General features: G+C 43.4%; 1 protein-coding gene across 1 annotated transcript; it reads left to right on the plus strand.

Moving 5' to 3' along the window:
• Window positions 1-283: 283 nt before the first annotated feature.
• LOC309565255 (uncharacterized protein C9orf40 homolog) lies at window positions 284-9,915 on the plus strand. Its single transcript, XM_082270136.1, has 2 exons — window positions 284-636; window positions 9,620-9,915. Exons 1-2 carry the CDS (start codon window positions 370-372, stop codon window positions 9,749-9,751), a joined length of 399 nt encoding a protein of 132 aa, XP_082126262.1. The 5' UTR covers window positions 284-369; the 3' UTR covers window positions 9,752-9,915.
• The last annotated feature ends 9,728 nt before the right edge of the window (window positions 9,916-19,643 follow it).

The raw sequence follows: 19,643 nt of genomic DNA on the forward strand, positions 1-19,643 counted from the left end.
CAAAATACCCGCTGGTCAGGAAGGGGGTAAAATCTTCCAGGGCTTAAGTGGTTAATATATATATATATATATATATATATATATATATATAGATATATATATATATATATATATATATATATATAGATATATATATATATATATATATATATATATAGATATATCTATATATATATATATATAGATATATATATAATAATGCTGTCTAAAGAATACAGAAACTCTGGTGCTGCGGTGCTTATAGGAGACACTAGAGGGCGCTGTTTTCTATCAGGCGGAGACGTTGTGTGTGGCAGACCGGAAGAACAACATTTCCCCGTGGGCTGAGCGCGCTGTCGCAGTTGTTGTGGTCACGTGAGTAGTGTGCTGATGGACATGAAGAAGAGAAAATGCGAGCTGCAGTCTCTGGTTACAGTACTGCCCCCTTGTAAGAAGCCGCTGAGCTCCAGGCGCTGTTCTCCTGATGTCGTGCATGTGTTCCCGGTAAGGAAGAGAAAGCTGGAGCCTGAGAGCGGCCCTCCGGTGGAGGAGTGTGAGAGAGTGCACCCACCATGCCCAGAATCTTCTCCTCCTCCCTGCAAGAAGCTGAGGGGGGCAGAGAGCCCGCACAGCCAAGAGCCGCAGTACAAGTGCCAGGTAACCGGGCTCAGGACATGGCTGCCACACTTTTATAGATTTCCTATTACCTGCCACCTCATCCAGGACACATATTACACAGGTTCTGAGGCTGAAATAATGCACCTAAGGCACTAAGTGAGTTTAATTACCACCTCATCCCTTTAAAGCAGGACACCTATTATTACACGGGTTCTGAGGCTGATATAATGCACATAAGACACTTAGTGAGTTTAATTACCACCTTAATCAGCCACAGAACCTGTGTAATTATGTATCCTGGACACACATTATTTTACCCAGGTTCTAAGGTGGATAAAGGTGGTAATTAAACTCACTTATTGCCCTATGTGCATTATATGAGCCTCAGAACCTGTGTCCTGCTTTAAAGGGATGAAGTGGCAATCCTTATTGAACAATGCACACATCTGTGTAAAGATCAGTAATACACAGAGATCAGTACAGAGCCATAAAACAAATTTTACATTTAAGAGCAGTGAGTTCCACCCATTGGTGCATTTATGCGTCTATGGACATGTTTACACAAGTATAAATGAGCATTACAACACTGAGAATGAAGAATTTTACACTTGCACTCATTTACATGAGGTCTTTATAGAACATTTTACTCACTCAAGACATCAGTAAATGATTACATCTGTGTGCACCTGGCCTGATGGTTCAGGGAACTAGTGCAAGTAGTGTGCACCACATTAAAGTAATTGTAAAGCTTTCATTTTTTGTTCATTAAAATAATAAACCTGTTCTCTTTACCTGCTTTGTGCAGTGTCCTGGATCTTCCTCTTCTTGGGTCCCACGTCAGGGTTTCTGGCTCCTCCCTCTTGTCTGGTGCCCCCACAGCAAGCCACTTGCTATGGGGGCAGCTGAGCCGCTGCTTTGCGTGTCCGTTCACACGGAGCTGTGGTTTGGCTGCGCCTCCTCCATCTCCTGATTGGCTCTTTGGCTGTGATTGACAGCAGCGGGAGCCACTGGCTACCCCTGGAGAAGTAAGGCTCTCGTGGACTTTACTGAATTGAGAGGGGGTCAGGGAAGTATTAGGGGGACTGCTGCACACAAGGTTGTTTTTTTTTAATATTCATGCATAGATAGAATGCATGAAGGTAAAAAACCTTGTGCTTTTACAACCACTTTAGGGCCTCATTCACAGCTTGTGCAAAGACATGTGTTTCCACACTGCAAGGGTACAAAGAAAACAATTGTTCTCTGTGTCATGTTCACACCTACAACACTGGTATTACATGCAGATTTTTTCTGTGCAGGAATCTGCAACTTGTTTGCACTTTTCTGCATGGAAAAAAAACTAACATAACATTGTGGTGTGAACAGGGCAGAGGAGAAAGTGATGACACAGGATGTGATGTCAGTTTGTATAATAAAAATCACACCTGAAAACTGATGTCAGCGTGCATAAAAACGGATGTAAACGCGTGTCTCTGTAAGTGAAATCTGTGTGGTTTTTCCATCCGTTTTTTATGCACCTATGGTGTGACGAAGGCCTAAAGCAGAACTAAACCCTCTCATTGTTTTCAGCCAAGGAAGCTGCCATCTTAGGCCCCTTTCACACACGGAGTCCGTCAGGCCGACTCCATTTTTCTCAGCAGGGGATCGATCCGCCGATCCCCCGCTGAGCAGGCGGATGACAGCAGTGTCTCTGCGCTGTGTGAGGAGACACAGCTGTTAGGTCCTCATGCATCTCTATGGGGGAAATCGGATGGGAACGGACCGTCTGTCTGTTCTCATCCGATCCGCCAGACGAAAGGAAAATAGGGTTTCCATCCGTCCAGATTTGACGGATCGGATGTCAGCGGACATGTCTCCGCTGACATCCGATGCCCCATAGGAATGCATGGGGGGACCGTTCAGATCCGCCAAAAAAACTGAAAGGCAGGCGGATCTGAACGGACTCCATGTGTTTGATCTTCAACTGCCATGATGCTGCGCATGTTATCAATTATGACACCAGCTATTTGATGGTTTGACAGTTTGGCTAAGATCACAACCAATGTGACAGTTACATTCCTGGCACGTGTGGGAAAAGTAACTGTTTTTTGAAACTGTTAAATCAAAGGGTTTAGTTCTGCTTAAAGCGGAGTTCCAGCCATTTCACTCACCTGTCCAATGGTCCAGCGATGCGACCGACCGAAGCCTCGATCCTCTCCCTCTGGTCTCGGCGGCACCGGCATCACTGCTGTGGGCACCCGGCTGTGACAGTTTGCGGCTTCACAGCCGGGTACCCACTGCGCATGCGCGAGTCGCGATGCGCGTCTTGATTGGCCGGCAACCTTCTGGGACCTCTGACATGTCCCAGAAGATTGCAGGGAGGGAGGGGGAGAGGAGAACTTCCGTTCAGGGCGCCGCGGCGCTCCGAGCGGAAGTGGGAGCGGGTACCTGTCAAAACTAGGTACCCGCTCCCACCCAAAAAAAATGGCATGTCAGGGGGCTAGAATACCTAAAGCGTAAGTTCAATTTTTGGGTGGAACTCCGCTTTAAAGCTGAGTTCCAGCCTTTTCACTCACCTGTCCAACAGTCCAGCGATGCGACCGCCCGAAGCCTCGATCCTCTCCCTCTGGTATCGGCGACGCCGGCATCACTGCTGTGGGCACCCGGCTGTGACAGTTTGCGGCTTCACAGCCGAGTACCCACTGCGCATGCGCGAGTTGCGCTGCGCGTCTTGATTGGCCGGCAATCTTCTGGGACCTCTGACATGTCCCAGAAGATTGCAGGGAGGGAGGGGGAGAGGAGAACTTCCGTTCAGGGCGCCGCGGTGCTCCGAGCGGAAGTGGGAGCGAGTACCTGTCAAAACTAGGTACCCGCTCCCCCCCAAAAAAATGACATGCCAAATGTGGCATGTCAGGGGGTTAGAATACCTAAAGCGGAAGTTCCACTTTTGGGTGGAACTCCGCTTTAAGGGCCAGTTCACACCACATGCAGTCCAGTGCGTTGTTTTTTCTGCATCAAAAACTTATGGATAGTAGGTTATATGGTATTCGATGGCATAGTTCACACCAGTGCGGTCAGTTCCAGAAAAATAAAAGTAGAACATGCTGCATTTTTCCTACAGTAGACTGTACTGGAACGTGGTATAACACAGGAACGCACTGAAACACACATGTCCTTGTTTAAGGTCAAGAAAAAAGAGGGGGAAAAATGCACTGGAACGCATTAAAAGTGCACATGCAGCAAAACATCTGGAATGCTTCCGGACTGCTTTTCTATGGTGTGAACTGCCCCTTTAAGTGGAACTGTAGCCTATGTAATTCAACTTGGCGAACATGCAGGATATTCTAATGCAGAAGAGACATGCTTTTTTTTTTTTCTCACCTGCGTTAAAACTATTTACCTGCCTGTCCGCTCTTGTACAGTGAGCCATGCCCGCACAGCTCAATATACAAATGTAGCCATGCCAAAGCTGAGTGTACCCTCATGCATGCACGGGCATGAAGTCATCCCCACCCAGCCAATGACAGCAGCCGGCAATTGAGACCTGGAAACTGGCTGGGCAGGGAGCTTGAGGAAGCCACATTGCTGGAGCTGAGGTGAGTATTGTTCCGCTTTAACAAAGCAGGTAGATCTGTTTTAGGTCTCTGTACCATCAGCAACAGTTTGTACTTGACAAACAGCGTGAAATAAAAACTGGCATAGGCCCCACACCTAATTAACAAAGGGAAAGCAGGAGATTACTGTGTAGAAAACTGCTGCAGATCCTCACCAGGTCATCCTCCTCTCTGCCTGTGCTGTGATAACACTACATGGGTAAAGCCTGCAGACCATTCCCTCCTAAACTCAACTAAATAGAGGTCAGGGATTGACAGAGGGATCCATAGCATGCAGCTCCAGCTCTGCCGTGTCTGTCGCAGACACGGCATAGCACAGGGAGCAGATCAGTCCTAAATAACAAAGGGGCTTGCACAAGTTGGGTACACACAATTCGTTTTTCTTTTTTCTTCAGCAGTCTGACTGAAAAAAAAACCCAAAAAAGAGATTTTAGCTCCCCCATCCGGACTTTGTATTCTGACAGCTGGGACTCTCTATTGTCAGAATGCACTGATCAACACGGCAGCCGATTGGCTGCAAGCCGCTGATCAAACAAGGCTTTTCAGCAATTCTGTTTGACAGGAGCTGATCTAACTAACAGAGGGCTACACACAGATCAAAATCCTTCAGTTTCCTGCTGAACCAGCTGAATTTTGTTCTGTGTGTACCCAGCTTTAGTGGAGTGATGCAGGAATACAGCCTATTTCCCCCAAAGTACCTCACCTGACTGAGCCTAATCCACATAATTTGTGTTTCACATGCTCCCTTTTTTTAAAAAAAAACAATAATACTGTTTATATGCTTTTTTTTTTTTTCCTGTGCCGTCCTTGCCTAGATGAGGAGGAGGTATGCTGTGTGACATCTGTTCATATCAGAATGAAAGAATGTCACCAGCACACCACGTATCTGCAAAATGGGTTCAAAGCTTTAATCAGCGAACACATTGTAATGGCAGAACAACGTTTTGGAGCCTCGCAGGATCCTTTCATCGGGCATGTGACAAAATGGAATAAAGTGAACAAACTTTTCATTTTGTCACATGCCTGATGAAGGGATCCTGTAAAGCTCCCAAACGTTGCTTCTGCTGTTACAATGTGTTTGCTAAATAAAGCTTTGGACCCATTTTGGAGATCCATGGTTTGCTGGTGACATTCTTTCGTTCTGATTGTCACTGCAGCACCTGTCGACATACACAGACATTTCTGCAGGACCGTGTGCATTGGGAACAGTGTGCTGGAATTTGTGCATATCTCTCGCATGCACAGACACGCCGCAAGTGTATAGGACCTGGCAGAGACCCATGGTGTTTTTGCGCATGTGCAGACATGCTGCAAGTCTGTTAGGTCCCATAGACTGGCAGATACAAGACAGCGTGTCTGCACATGTGAGGGTTTAACCTGAATTTGTGCATACATAGACATACCTCAGATCTCTGCCAGGTCCTGTAGATCATCCACATGTGTGCATGTGTGGGATATCACTCCAAGATGGTGAGATTGAGGGGGAGAAGAGCTGCGAGGAAGAACTTGGGGCTGGAAAAGGTCAACCCGGGACTTCAATGAACTAGTAAGTACACTGTATTCTATTTTTTAATTTATATACAGGAACACTTACCAAGAATAACATTCTAGCTAAGAAGGGTGGAGATCCTCTTTAAACTTCCCACCTAAACACTTACAAACAAGCTTCAGTGAGTGAATGGGAGACAACTGTTGCCAAGCTTAGCCTGGTGTTCGTCCACTCCATGGTCCTGCCCTATTGGAAAAGGATTCCTTATTAGGAGGTTTATACTTTGGTCTAACACTTCAGCTTGAGTATTGGGGGTTATATGTCACTGGAATATATATTCTATTTAAGTATTCTTTATATATATATATATATATATATATATATATATATTTATTTTTTTTTGTTCTGTGATGATCGGTCTTCCTGTTAGTGTGGCTAAATTTGTTCTGTAATAAGGAATGTAACCCGCTTAGCTTCTCATCTTCTTGGTGAATCCCATAGGAAGCCACTTCTTTGATGATGCACTTGCAGGCTCGCTCCCAAGCCATATGAAGAAAAAAAGTCATCAAGAGAGAATGCCCAAAAGCGCCATATTCTTTAGAGCAGCCCTCAAAAATTCCACTCGCCTGCTCGCATTTTGAGAGTGGAATGATGAGGATGGCGAGTAAGGGCTGTGCTGTAAGAAAAGGGTGGACCCGGGGCGCAAAACAGTGCGCCCTAAGCCCACCTATTGTGTGACAATAGCGAATTTTTGCTATTGTCACACGGATCCTCCTGATCCTTCTGGCCAATCAGGAAGCGGGTCCGAGACCCGTTTCCTGATTGGCCGAAAGGCGAACAATTGCCATTGGCCAAGGAGGAGGAGGAGGACTTGGGAGACGTGGAGGATTGAGGAGAAGCCGCCCCTGCATCAGGTAAGTGCACGCTGGTCTCTCTGCACGCTGTGGTCACTCTGCATTTAGGGGGGCATGCTGTGGGCACTCTGCATTGAAAAGGGGCACTCTGTGGGCACTCTGCATTGAAAGGGGGCACGCTGTGGGCACTCTGCATTGAAAGGCGGCACGCTGTGGGCACTCTGCATTGAAAGGCGGCACGCTGTGGGCACTCTGCATTGAAAGGCGGCAGCACGCTGTGGGCACTCTGGATTGAAAGGGGGCACGCTGTGGGCACTCTAAAATTGTTGTTGTTAATATTTTTTTGTAACTTAATTCTGAATAAAACAGTGTAATTTTATGAGAGATTTTTTACGAGGGCGTGTTTAGGGGCGGAGCACGGTAGGTTTTGGGTGGGGCAACAAGTGGCGAGTAACTCTTAAGGCCTGGCTAGTAGCTCATGAGTTGAAATTTTGAGCCCTGCTATAGAGTATAGAGGTAAAGATTGTATAATTTTTCCAAAAAACGCACCCACAAAGTTCCAATTAAGAAAATATAATTTTATTGAATCCAGGAACAAGGGAGTTAAAATGAACAGAAAAACCTTCCACCATACCACCCAAGACAATTTGACTACGTAGTCACTAAAAACATGCACACCACATGCATCCGCTGAAGTAAATCACCATAGTAAATCACAAATCATTAATTGAAAAATTGAAACATACAAGGAGCAATTAAGAATCCAGTCATAGAGCAGAGTACTACCATAGGGCAGCAACAACAAAAAAGTTTTTTTGCATCTCATGTACTCTGCGTTCAGACTGGAAGAGGGGCAAACGACCGGTAGAGAGCATGGGTTCATGGAAGGGCATCCGTAAAAATCCAAATAATCACAAACCCCCCCCCTTGTGATTATTTGGATTTTTACGGATGCCCTTCCATGAACCCATGCTCTCTACCGGTCGTTTGCCCCTCTTCCAGTCTGAACGCAGAGTACATGAGATGCAAAAAAACTTTTTTGTTGTTGCTGCCCTATGGTAGTACTCTGCTCTATGACTGGATTCTTAATTGCTCCTTGTATGTTTCAATTTTTCAATTAATGATTTGTGATTTACTTCAGCGGATGCATGTGGTGTGCATGTTTTTAGTGACTACGTAGTCAAATTGTCTTGGGTGGTATGGTGGAAGGTTTTTCTGTTCATTTTAACTCCCTTGTTCCTGGATTCAATAAAATTATATTTTCTTAATTGGAACTTTGTGGGTGCATTTTTTGGAAAAATTATACAATCTTTACCTCTATACTCTATAGAATATGGCGCTTTTGGGCATTCTCTCTTGATGCCTTTTTTTTTCTTCATATATGCTTTTTTTGCCATATGAGTATCACTTTTTTGATGCAGTTTGGATTTTGTGAAGAGTGAGTAGGTATCACTAGCTTTATATCTTCGTGAATATTTGCTTGGCTTTCCAGCAATTTCCCTTTTTTTTTTTTTTTTTTTTGTATCACTCCCAAGCCAAGCTGTGTGTGTCTATTGACACACACACATGACTCAGCCCCGCCCTCTCCTCACAGCATTTGATTGACAGCAGCAGGAGCCAATGGCTCTCACTGACTCTTGTGAGTGGAGAGAGAGCGAACCAGCACTGCTGCAGACGGGCACAGCCCTGGATTGATACAGGACTCAGGTTAGTATTTAGGGAGGGGGAGCAAAAGGAATAACTATTGGAACAGTTTTTTTTACCTTAATGCAGTTAATGCATTAAGGTTAAAAAAAAAATGGCTTTAGAACCATTTAACTGCACACACTGTTGGTCTTCAGGTGATATTCACCCCTCTCAATCCTGTCTCTGTAACTACTACCGCGGTGACAGCACCGCCATGTACATTTTGCTGCTGGGTTTTTTTTTTTTTTTTTGTAAGGCAGGTATTAAACACCTGATCACATTTACACATCTGGGAATTCACCATTATGTGCCCTGCAAAGAAATAAACATACAATAACCTTTTAAAAGCCCTCCATCTCCACATTAATGCAAATGCTCATTTCAGGTGTGTTCGTGTGCAAAAACTATATTTGTGCCAAACCTCTTGGATATATTACTGTGCATGCCAGAGTGAGAGCAGGGTCATCATTCACTGGTACTTCAAAGTGGATAGCTGTAAAAGCTGTTAAAGCATTGCCTATAAACACTTTTGAACATCAGTTTACCAATTCATGGGTGCGTACAATTTTGATGATTGATATATTTTTGATATCTGTTTACTCAACGCAACCTCATCTTTTATGTTTAAAGGAAAGGGTATTGTGTTTGTGTGGATTAAAAAAATTTTTTTTTTTTTTTTCTTTGAGAAAATTAGAGATTTGATAATGGTAGTAGCTGCATTTATGTGACAGAAAAACGAACTGCCACCATTTTATTCTTCAGGGCCTCTGCTTTCAGAAAATATATAGCTTTAACAGCAAAAGAGTTAAACCTGAATATTGGTACCGCCCTGCAGTACTCTGGATCTCTATATTGGACTCAAAGCACTCAACATTATGAGGGCTCACAATTTAAGTCTAGGCTGTGCAAAGAAATGTGCCCGATTGTTTGTTTTTAAAGCTGATTTTTGGGGGTTCATAGATTTTGGCACATAAAAAAAGTGGTCTTTCTTTTTAGGGGCTTTATTGACAGTATATTTGAGTGATTTCTGTATTTCATAATATTCATGAGTGTTAGAGCAAACTTTTATATTGCCAATAAGGGAAGCATTAAAACAGCTTTGTTGTACCTTTCCTGCACTTCCTTATCACCCGGATTCCATGCTTTGGCCTAGAGTAATACCCAGAACCTCATGATATAAGTAAACCCTTTTCCCCATATTCAGTGCTTAAGAGGTCAGTCATGGGTTGGATGCTTACAGTTACCAGCGTATGATTTTCTTTTCCACAAGCCTTACTTTCAAGTCATTAACTTCAGGGAGTTAAATATTTTCTAGGTAAATGACCCTTGCTGTACCATGACCTGGATAAATTAAAACCTACCTAGACCTCTAACAGTCTTTCCTTTTTCTCTGTTCTCAGAATGATGAAGCCTTTCCAGAGTACAACTCATTCCAGTACTGGAGGACTCCTTTGCCTGATATAGACTTTTCTGAGCTATCTGATGAACATTGTGGCGCAGCTACCAGTGACACTCAAGAAATGGACAGTTGAATTGGGCTTTTCTCATTTAATTTCTTTTTTTTTTCTCTATTTTTACTACTTTACATTGCCCGGGTTATACGTGGATGTAATGGGCATTTTTGTGTAAATTTTTCACATATGTCAGTATTATATGGAAGATCATAAACATAAAATACACAGTCCAAGTTAACTGATTTTGGTCCCTGTTTACTTTTGCTGTGAGCTACAAGTAAGTAGTTTTGCTGGAAATAACCTATGAGGTATTGTATACAAAAAAATTTCTAGATATTATTTAAAAAATTGTGTGCATTTGCTTTGCCCAGTTCCTAATTAAAATGTGCAGGTGAAAATTTTGATTCATCTGTATCTATGCTGTTAAAAATATTTTCTCCTTTGCCACACTTACAATTCATCGATCTGCAATAGTATATCAGGCATACAAATATTATTTTTGTTTATTTATAGAGTGTCCTTCTTGGGGTGTCTTAAAAAGCTTAAAGTGGTTCTACAGTTTTAACCTGTTTTACCTTAATGCATTCTATGTATATTAGGATAAAAAAAAATGCTCCAATACTAATTTCCTCCTCACCCTGTCCCTAAACACTTACCTGAGGAGTCTATCGTCCTAGCACTGTGCCCACCTGCAGCCATGTTCTCTTCCTCTTTCTCTTCTCACAGGACACAAATGCAGCAGCTAGAATCATAGGATCCTGTTGCTGTCAGTCAAATCCTGGGAGGAGGGAGTGGGGGGAAGTGATTGATCTGCGCTGTATGCGTTTATGTGCGTAACACATTCTCGCTAAGGAGCATGCCACTTGTCTACCCCGTAGCCCACGGCTTGCTATGGGAACACGTGCTGGAGATGAGGAGCGGAGAGTGCTGACAGGGGACTCCAGAAGAGGTACAGGATCACTCTGTGCATTATTATTGCCCAGGGCAGATAGGTAAAATAATACCAAAAAAAAAAATGCCTTTAAAATCACTTTGACTCCAGACAGAAACAAAAGTCAAAAATCAATGCAGCTCTGTAATTAATAAATAAATGTATTTTTGAAATGGAAGCAGTGTATATACTTTAATTTGACCTGGTATCTGCCGCTTGCAGTTCCTGTACAGCAGAGGTGAGGTGTAACCGGAAGAAGCAATACAAGGAGCTGATAGGCAGAGAGAGGACTACTGCTTCTCTTTTCACTGTTCAGTCACAGGATAAGGCAGGCTCAGAGGAAGTGGGTTGTATGATGTGGCCATAAGACCAACGACATTAAATGACAAAAAGTACTGCGTGCAAAATGTTTGGATTGAAGTTGGGTATGGCAGCAAAAGGCTGGTTTTGTTGTGTGTGTTTTTTTTTTATTTTTTATGTGCTATTCATTCATGTTACTGTTTCTTTCATTTATTGAGGAGTAAGAGGGAACATAGCTCCTTACCAGAGTATATTTGGTCTTTTTTTTTTTTTTTTAATTTGAACATTATTTTATCTCCACATGTCCAATCTGCCACTGTGGCACTGTACTTTTACTACTTCTAACACTATAACAGAAAGTCTGTGCCAACCTGGAGCTGGGATGTAAGCAAAACTAGATGACATTGCACACATTTGTTTTTATGCACCTGGATTGTATTTAGCTGATTTAAACTGAAAGTTAAGTTAGGCTTTAAGGTTTATATAACTGGGGAATGACCTTCTAACCTACTTAAATGGGAATTTTTTAATTAATGGAAACCTGTAGAACAAACGTACATTTTTTTTTTCCCCATAAACTTTTTATTGAAAGCATCTAACAAAAGGATACATAAAACAATGTTTTTTTCTTAGATTTTGAGAACATTTTGTACATAAATCGCAGTGTAGGACTGCATCTTCTATGTCTAACAGAGGATAAGACATGTCCTAGAAATCATACAATACAAGCAAACCCATAAAAGAAGGAAGAAAATTAAGGGGGAGAGGGAAAGAGAAGTGACCAGCAGGATACATGAATCCCATCAACTAAACAAGAGAGTGACTGCACATTTTCCCTCTGTCATTCCCAATTCTCTCCCTCAGTCCCATTGCAGTGCATTCAAGGGAATAAGTAACTCAATCCTGCTTGTGAGATAGGAGTAGAGATCCTAATAGGAGCGCTAATGGTGTGGAATCTTGAAATAGAAGAAAGGGGAGGGAGTGAAACAAGAGCAAGAGGGGGAAAGAAAGAGGAGAGAGAGAAAAAAAAAAGGGGTGGGGGGGGGAAGGGGGCAATATAAGGAAAAGATGGGGAATAGAATGGATAAAAGGAAGGGTCACAAATGAACAACATAAGGGGAAAGGGGGCATGTCTAAACAGTCTGGCCAGGTTTTCTGCATTTTTTCCTCAGCTTCCCCATACACTGTAGGACAAAGATGTGTTGCAAACAGTACCTGGGGGTATAACTCGCAATGACCTAGTGATCATAGGTGCTGAAATGATCAGCAGTCTTAAAGTGGATCCAGCAAACCCATGTGTCCATGAATTTTAGTAATCGCTCCTGTGTGAAATTAATAAGCTCTTCCATTTCTTCTATTTTGGAGAGTCTAGTGAACCATTCTCTAAGCGTTGAAGCTCTGTCAGATCTCCAGTGTATTGGAATACAAAGTCTAGCTGCATTCACCATGTGCATGGCCAGAGTTTTATGGTAACCCTTTTTAGGTAAGCGTGTGTGGTTCAATAGATACTGTGCTGGGGTATACTCCAATGGTAGTGTGGTTACTCGAGTGATCACCTCATAAACTTCTTTCCAAAAGGGCTGGAGGGCCTTGCATCCCCACCAAATGTGAAGCATCCTGTCCTCGCCCTTCCCACATCTCCAGCAGGTACTTAGGATACCAACGGGTCTCAATTTTATAGGAGTTCTCCTGAGTGGCTACGTTAACAGATCCCTTATGTGTATATTCATGTATTTTGGTCCAGTCATCAGCTACCAGAAGGATCTGAAGTTCCCTTTCCCGTTCCAGCTGTGCCGGTTCCAGTTTGTAATGGGGGTTCCCAGCTAGTAAGGAGTAAATAGAGGAAATTAGATGTCGTTGCGGAGAACAACGCGTACATAGGGATTCAAATGGTGTAAGTTGCCTAGCCCAAGTTCGTGTCCTGGACGAAAGGAAGTGCCTCAATTGTCTATGTGTCCAGAACAGGAAGTGGTTAGTAAGGGACATAGAATGTAAGTTGTCATGCGTGTGGTAGATGCCTTTTCGAAAAAAAAAATTGATACGCTTGAACTTGGAGAAAGGGCCGATCCTGGCGTAGGAATGAGGTCAAATTCCCTGGAGGGAAGTCAGGGTTTCACTGTAAAGTGGTGAGTGGTCTCGGGACTGAGGAAAATGTCAAGGCCTCCTTAAGGGCCATTAAAGATGGCTGGATAAGGGGATGTGTCAATATTTCCAGAGGCCAGTGATGTGGAGATATCCAAGGTAAATCGTCTACTGGGTGACGTGTGAATACATTTTCTATGGGCACCCATAACTTCCCGGCCTCATGAACATTCCAGTCTACAATCCTGGTGAGATGATAGGACAGGTAATATTTATAGAGATCTGGCAGACCGATTCCACCCTCCATTTTCAGGCGAGTCAATCTAGCATACCTGATATGGGGTGGGGAATTCTGCCATATGAAGGCTGGACAGGCCTTCTTGTAGAGCGTAAAGAACGATGCTGGTAAGTGGATTGGGACGATCTGCATTAGATACAAGAAACGTGGAAGGAGAATCCTCTTAATCAACGCAGTGTGTCCGAACCACAAAACATTCAGATTCGCCCAATCCTCCAGTTCCCTCTGTGTTCTCCGCAAAAGAGCTAAGAAGTTACGAATGTATAGATGTGATAGTTTGACGTTTTTATCTAGTTTAAACCAAAAGTGCAATACATTACGTTTGGAGCAGGAGTTAAAAGGAAACTTCATACTAATAGAAGATTAGAGTATGTATGTTACACACTCCTCCAGATCTACATGTTATAGCTTGAGCCTGGGTTCACACATGCGATGTCAGATATTGCATGTGATTGGCACCGCATTGCATGTTCAGATCACATGCTATGTCTGTGCAAATGCGAATTCAGCCATACAGTTGTATGGCTGGATTCGCATGAAAAAGGTGCAGGAACCTTTTTTTTTTTTTTTCCTCCACACTGGAATCAGATCACATGGGGTGTTCACATCCATGCGATCCGATTCCTGTCAGAATTCAGCTTGCACAGTGATCTGCAAACCGATCTGGGGCTGTCAATAACTTTGTAATGATACACACAGGGGTTCTCAGAGGGCAATGTAAACTGCCTGCGGGGGAGATGCGATGTGGAAACCCGCACTAGAATTGCGCTGGTTCCCGCATCGCAAGTGTGAACGCAGGCTGAATGTCCTGTTGTAAGTGCCCTTTCACACAGGCTTTCCAATAAGGTCTGGAGAAGGGAGGGAGACAGCGCGACCACTAAGTAAGTTCCAACAAGGTTAAGGCTGGGTTCACACTGGTGCAAGGCGGGAACCACTGCGATTCCAGTATGGGTTCCCGAATCGCATCTGACCCGCAGACAGTTCACAGCGAACTGCTGCAGGTGTCAATATAAAGTTAATGACACCTCCAAATGAGTTCACAAAATGCAGTGCAAACTTCGGAATCAGATCTTATAAGTCTGAACACCTATGTGATCCGATTCCAGTGTGGACCAAAAAAAGGGTCCTGCATTATATTGGTGCGATGCGATTACAGCCATACAAACTGTGTGGTTGAATTTGCATCGCACAGACATTGCAGTCCCGAAAGGATGCAACTGGATGGATGATGAGCTGCTGCAGGCACAAAGTCTGGATCTCTGTGCCACTGCCTGTTAATAGGAAATTGTCTCTGACAGCCCAGCAGGCATGTACAGGTCCTTCTCAAAAAATTAGCATATTGTGATAAAGTTCATTATTTTCTGTAATGTACTGATAAACATTAGACTTTCATATATTTTAGATTCATTACACACAACTGAAGTAGTGCAAGCCTTTTATTGTTTTAATATTGATGATTTTGGCATACAGCTCATGAAAAACCAAAATTCCTATCTCAAAAAATTAGCATATCATGAAAAGGTTCTCTAAACGAGCTATTAACCTAATCATCTGAATCAACTACTTAACTCTAAACACCTGCAAAAGATTCCTGAGGCTTTTAAAAACTCCAAGCCTGGTTCATTACTCAAAACCGCAATCATGGGTAAGACTGCCGACCTGACTGCTGTCCAGAAGGCCATCATTGACACCCTCAAGCAAGAGGGTAAGACACAGAAATACATTTCTGAACGAATAGGCTGTTCCCAGAGTGCTGTATCAAGGCACCTCAGTGGGAAGGAAAAAGTGTGGCAGAAAACGCTGCACAACGAGAAGAGGTGACCGGACCCTGAGGAAGATTGTGGAGAAGGACCGATTCCAGACCTTGGGGGACCTGCGGAAGTAGTGGACTGAGTCTGGAGTAGAAACATCTAAAGCCACCGTGTACAGGCGTGTGCAGGAAATGGGCTACAGGTGCTGCATTCCCCAGGTCAAGCCACTTTTGAACCAGAAACAGTGGCAGAAGCGCCTGACATGGGCTACAGAGAAGCAGCACTGGACTGTTGCTCAGTGGTCCAAAGTACTATTTTCGGATGAAAGCAAATTTTGCATGTCATTCGGAAATCAAGGTGCCAGAGTCTGGAGGAAGACTGGGGAGAGGGAAATGCCAAAATGCCTGAAGTCCAGTGTCAAGTACCCACAGTCAGTGATGGTCTGGGGTGCCATGTCAGCTGCTGGTGTTGGTCCACTGTGTTTTATCAAGGGCAGGGTCAATGCAGCTAGCTATCAGGAGATTTTGGAGCACTTCATGCTTCCATCTGCTGAAAAGCTTTATGGAGATGAAGATTTCATTTTTCAGCACGACCTGGCACCTGCTCACAGTGCCAAAACCACTGGTAAATGGTTTACTGACCATGGTATTACTGTGCTCAATTGGCCTGCCAACTCTCCTGACCTGAACCCCATAGAGAATCTTTGGGATGTTGTGAAGAGAAATTTGAGAGACGCAAGACCCAACACTCTGGATGAGCTCAAGGCCGCTATCGAAGCATCCTGGGCCTCCATAACACCTCAGCAGTGCCACAGGCTGATTGCCTCCATGCCACGCCGCATTGAAGCAGTCATTTCTGCAAAAGGATTCCCGACCAAGTATTGAGTGCATAACTGAACATAATTATTTGAAGGTTGACTTTTTTTGTATTAAAAACACTTTTTTTATTGGTCGGATGAAATATGTTAATTTTTTGAGATAGGAATTTTGGTTTTTCATGAGCTGTATGCCAAAATCATCAATATTAAAACAATAAAAGGCTTGCACTACTTCAGTTGTGTGTAATGAATCTAAAATATATGAAAGTCTAATGTTTATCAGTACATTACAGAAAATAATGAACTTTATCACAATATGCTAATTTTTTTAGAAGGACCTGTATAGTGCTGCCGCTTCCTCATTCTGGGTGTCAAGCTCACAGGAATCATTTTGAGGGACCTCCCTCTTCCTCAGCTGAGCTGGATTGTAGATAGCCTGATGTAAATGGAGTCTGTTTACATCCAGCCACCATAGAGTCATCATGGCTCTGCCCCATCTGCTGTCAAAATGGGGATACAAGCTAAACTGAATGGGATATCCAAAAACCTACTCCTGTTCAGCTGAGATTCAGCAAGGGGTCTTCTCACTGATTCCCTGCGTACTGGAGTTGACAGAGCCCATGTGAAAGGACCCTAATTAACTTCTTGCTCCAGTATCTTCCTTCTAATTCCCTCTGTAAAAGATTGTTAGGAAAAATTCAATACCATGGGTGATTTGGGCTGTAAATACTTTTAAGACATGGCACTGTAAATATTAACCACTTCAATTCTGGACACTTTTACCCTCTTCCTGCCCAGGCCAGTTTTCAGCTTTTAGCACTGTCACATTTTTAATAACAGTCATGCAACACTGTACCCATAAGAATTTTCTATAATTTTTTCATACAAATAGAGCTTTCTTTCGGTTGTATTTGATCACCACTGGGTTTTTTATTTTTTTGCTAAATAAACGAAAAAAGACAGAACGTTTTTGAAAAAAAAACCTCAAATCTTTCTTCAAAAATTTTGGTCAAAATGTATTCTGCTACATTTCTTTGGTGAAAAGAACCCAAATCAGTGTTTATTATTTAGTCTGTAGGAAAGTTATAGTCCACAAACTATGGTGTATGTATGTATGTATATCTCTATCTTATCTATCCTATCTATTTCTTATATAACTGGTGTGGCGGTGATTGGGGACTCTGATTGGTGACAGTATGTGAAAAAAAAAAATATATATATATATATTTATTTTTTTATTTCTTTTCTTTTAATTTTTTATTACATTTTTTTTTTCTTTTCGAAACACTGGGACCAGAGCAATACAATGTTACCATAGTAACACTGTACTACTCTGGGGAAATGATCAGGTTTTTTTTTTTACACATAACTTTAATTGGTATAAGCAACCATTTTTACTGAATGAAACTAGTTCATTCAGTGTCTTTTGTTGTAATTGGCTGTGATTGGCCAAAGCTAATCATGTGGTACAGATGGGCTGTAAGTGATCACAGTTAGCAACACAATTGTAAAAGAATGGATGGCATGAAAGGAAGCCATCCATTGTTTACAGCTGTCATGTGATCTGTTGTGATTGGTTACAGCGATCACATGGTACTGGTAACGGTACAGTAGAGTGATCAGTCATCGACTGTGTCCGGCGTCATCTGCTGCATGGCCCCACGAGAGGCTCATTCTAGGGGTACATCATATAATGTCCTCCCAGAACAACCGTGTCCCTGCCCAAACATTTCTTCAGTTACTTCCTGGTTTTCAGGCCTAGCCTATTGAGGTCATACATCCCAGGAGTCTTCAGGAGGGGAGGGAGTGGGGGTTCTCAGCTAAGCATACACTACTGCATGCATGTCAAAAATAAATCAAAGAAAATTCCCAACTCAACTTACTGACCAGCCTTCAACCAACCGAATTGTCCTGTCTAACAGTATGTGTTAAAAACAGGGGTTTAGTTTGCAAATGCATGTGTAAGATGCAGAGCCACTGCACAGCACCCCAGTATTATCTGCAGTTCTAACTCCAAATTTTGAGAGCCTCCATAGTAGAAGCACATGCATTATAATGGATAGGTACAGGGCAGGTGAGCCTGGAGGGAGACCACCCCTCCTCAAAGGCATAGGGGCACATTGGACACCTAGCATATAGCACTATGGCAGCAAAGGTGTCCAGGTTTTTCCTCCTGCATGCATGCCTGTGCTAAGGGCAGATTGGATACAGGAAGTATACTAGTTATCTGCCCTTACAATGGCCTCCGCTAGAAGTGCTAGGGAGTGTTTAAAAAAAATAAATTATGGATGGATGGGGGAGTTTGCTTTGAATATTAAAGATGAATTATGGTGCTTTTCCACTGCATGGAACCGCACCGGTTCGGCACGCTTTTGTGCTTTTCCACTGCTGGTACCGCATGGTATAGGGTCGGAACGGTTCGGTACGGTACGGTATAGGTTTGCTTTTCCACTGCATGGAACCGAACGGTACGGTACGGTACGGCTCTGAAAAAACAGTACCTACTCGATTGTGGTTCCAACAGGTACCAAACTGGTACCATATCCCACAATCCTTTGCATGCAGTCACTACTAGCCACTGATTGGTCAGAGAATCCCACCCACCCCGTTGTTATCCCACCCACTTAACTTTAGTACTACTTTAGTGGAAAAGCAAACCTATACCGTACCATACCGAACCGTTCCGACACTATACCATGCGGTACCAGCAGTGGAAAAGCAAACCGGGCCAAGCAGGGCCGAGTAGAGCCGAGCCGGTACCAGCCGGTACTTGCAGTGGAAAAGTGCCATTAGTGTTTTTGGTTTAGAGCGATCAGATGCAGTGTAGTTCCACTTTAAGCAGCGAATCAGAGATTAAAAAGTGTACAGATAAATGCTATGTTTACAACTAACTTCAAATATCCCACACATTTCCACTGTTTAAGTCTGTGTGGAGTTGCCCTTTAAAAATTCTTTCAGGTAGTGGGAATGCTGCCCTCAACAAGTGGTACCAATATATTTAGGTTCACACTAGCCCACACTGTTACAATTCCCACTGCCGCAGCGAAATCGCACTGCTCTTGCGAGGTGTGCGGGGCTGCCATTTATTCCATCTCAGCCCACAGCGCGATCGCTGGTGCAGGAACCACAGGAAAACGGCATGGTCAAAAAGACCCTTTTCCCTGCGGCCGCGTTTTAAAAGCAACTCATTCAACCTAAGCTCAATGGGGATTCAAATACATATTTAAAAGGATGTCAGCCGTTAACTAAACTTCTTACTTGGAAAAAATGCCTGACTGCTGGTCTTAATGGGGACATCTCAGTAACTTGTATGGTAATCCATTATCTCTACAAGGTTCTTGTGGCAATTTAGTATCGCCATACCTATACATCGCTACTCGGGAGTGAGCATAGGGGGCGTGCAGCGGCGATTCGTGAGAGGGAAAGCTGATCTGTGGGGCATCTGCGATCACTTCCCGGGAAGACAGAACGGCGGTTTGCCATTGTTCTGTCAGTTATTATCACAGGTCTCCTGTGTTCCTCCTATTTAGGAACACAGGTCTCTGTGTTGATCCAATAAGTCCATCCTCCTCACAGTTAGAAAACACCCCCTAGGCTCACATTTAACCCTTTATTCGCCCCTGGGTTAACCCCTTCCCTGCCAGTGTCATTATTACAGTAACCGTGCATATTTTTAGCACTAATTACTGTAGTAATGTCACTGGTCCCCCCAAAAGTGTCAAAAATGTCAGTTAGGGGTTCGATCTGTCCGCCTCAATTTCGCAGTCCTGCTAAAAATCGCAGATCGCCGC

The sequence above is a fragment of the Pelophylax lessonae genome, assembly GCF_965119305.1.
Source record: "Pelophylax lessonae genome assembly, chromosome: 1".
NCBI classification, from domain to species: Eukaryota; Metazoa; Chordata; class Amphibia; order Anura; family Ranidae; genus Pelophylax; species Pelophylax lessonae.

Excerpts from the sequence above, each read along its gene's own strand:
- LOC309565255 (XM_082270136.1), top strand. The coding sequence starts at position 370 with ATGGACATGAAGAAGAGAAAATGCGAGCTGCAGTCTCTGGTTACAGTA. Across the intron at positions 637-9,619 it reads AGCCGCAGTACAAGTGCCAG|AATGATGAAGCCTTTCCAGA; the intron begins GTAACCGGGCTC and ends CTCTGTTCTCAG.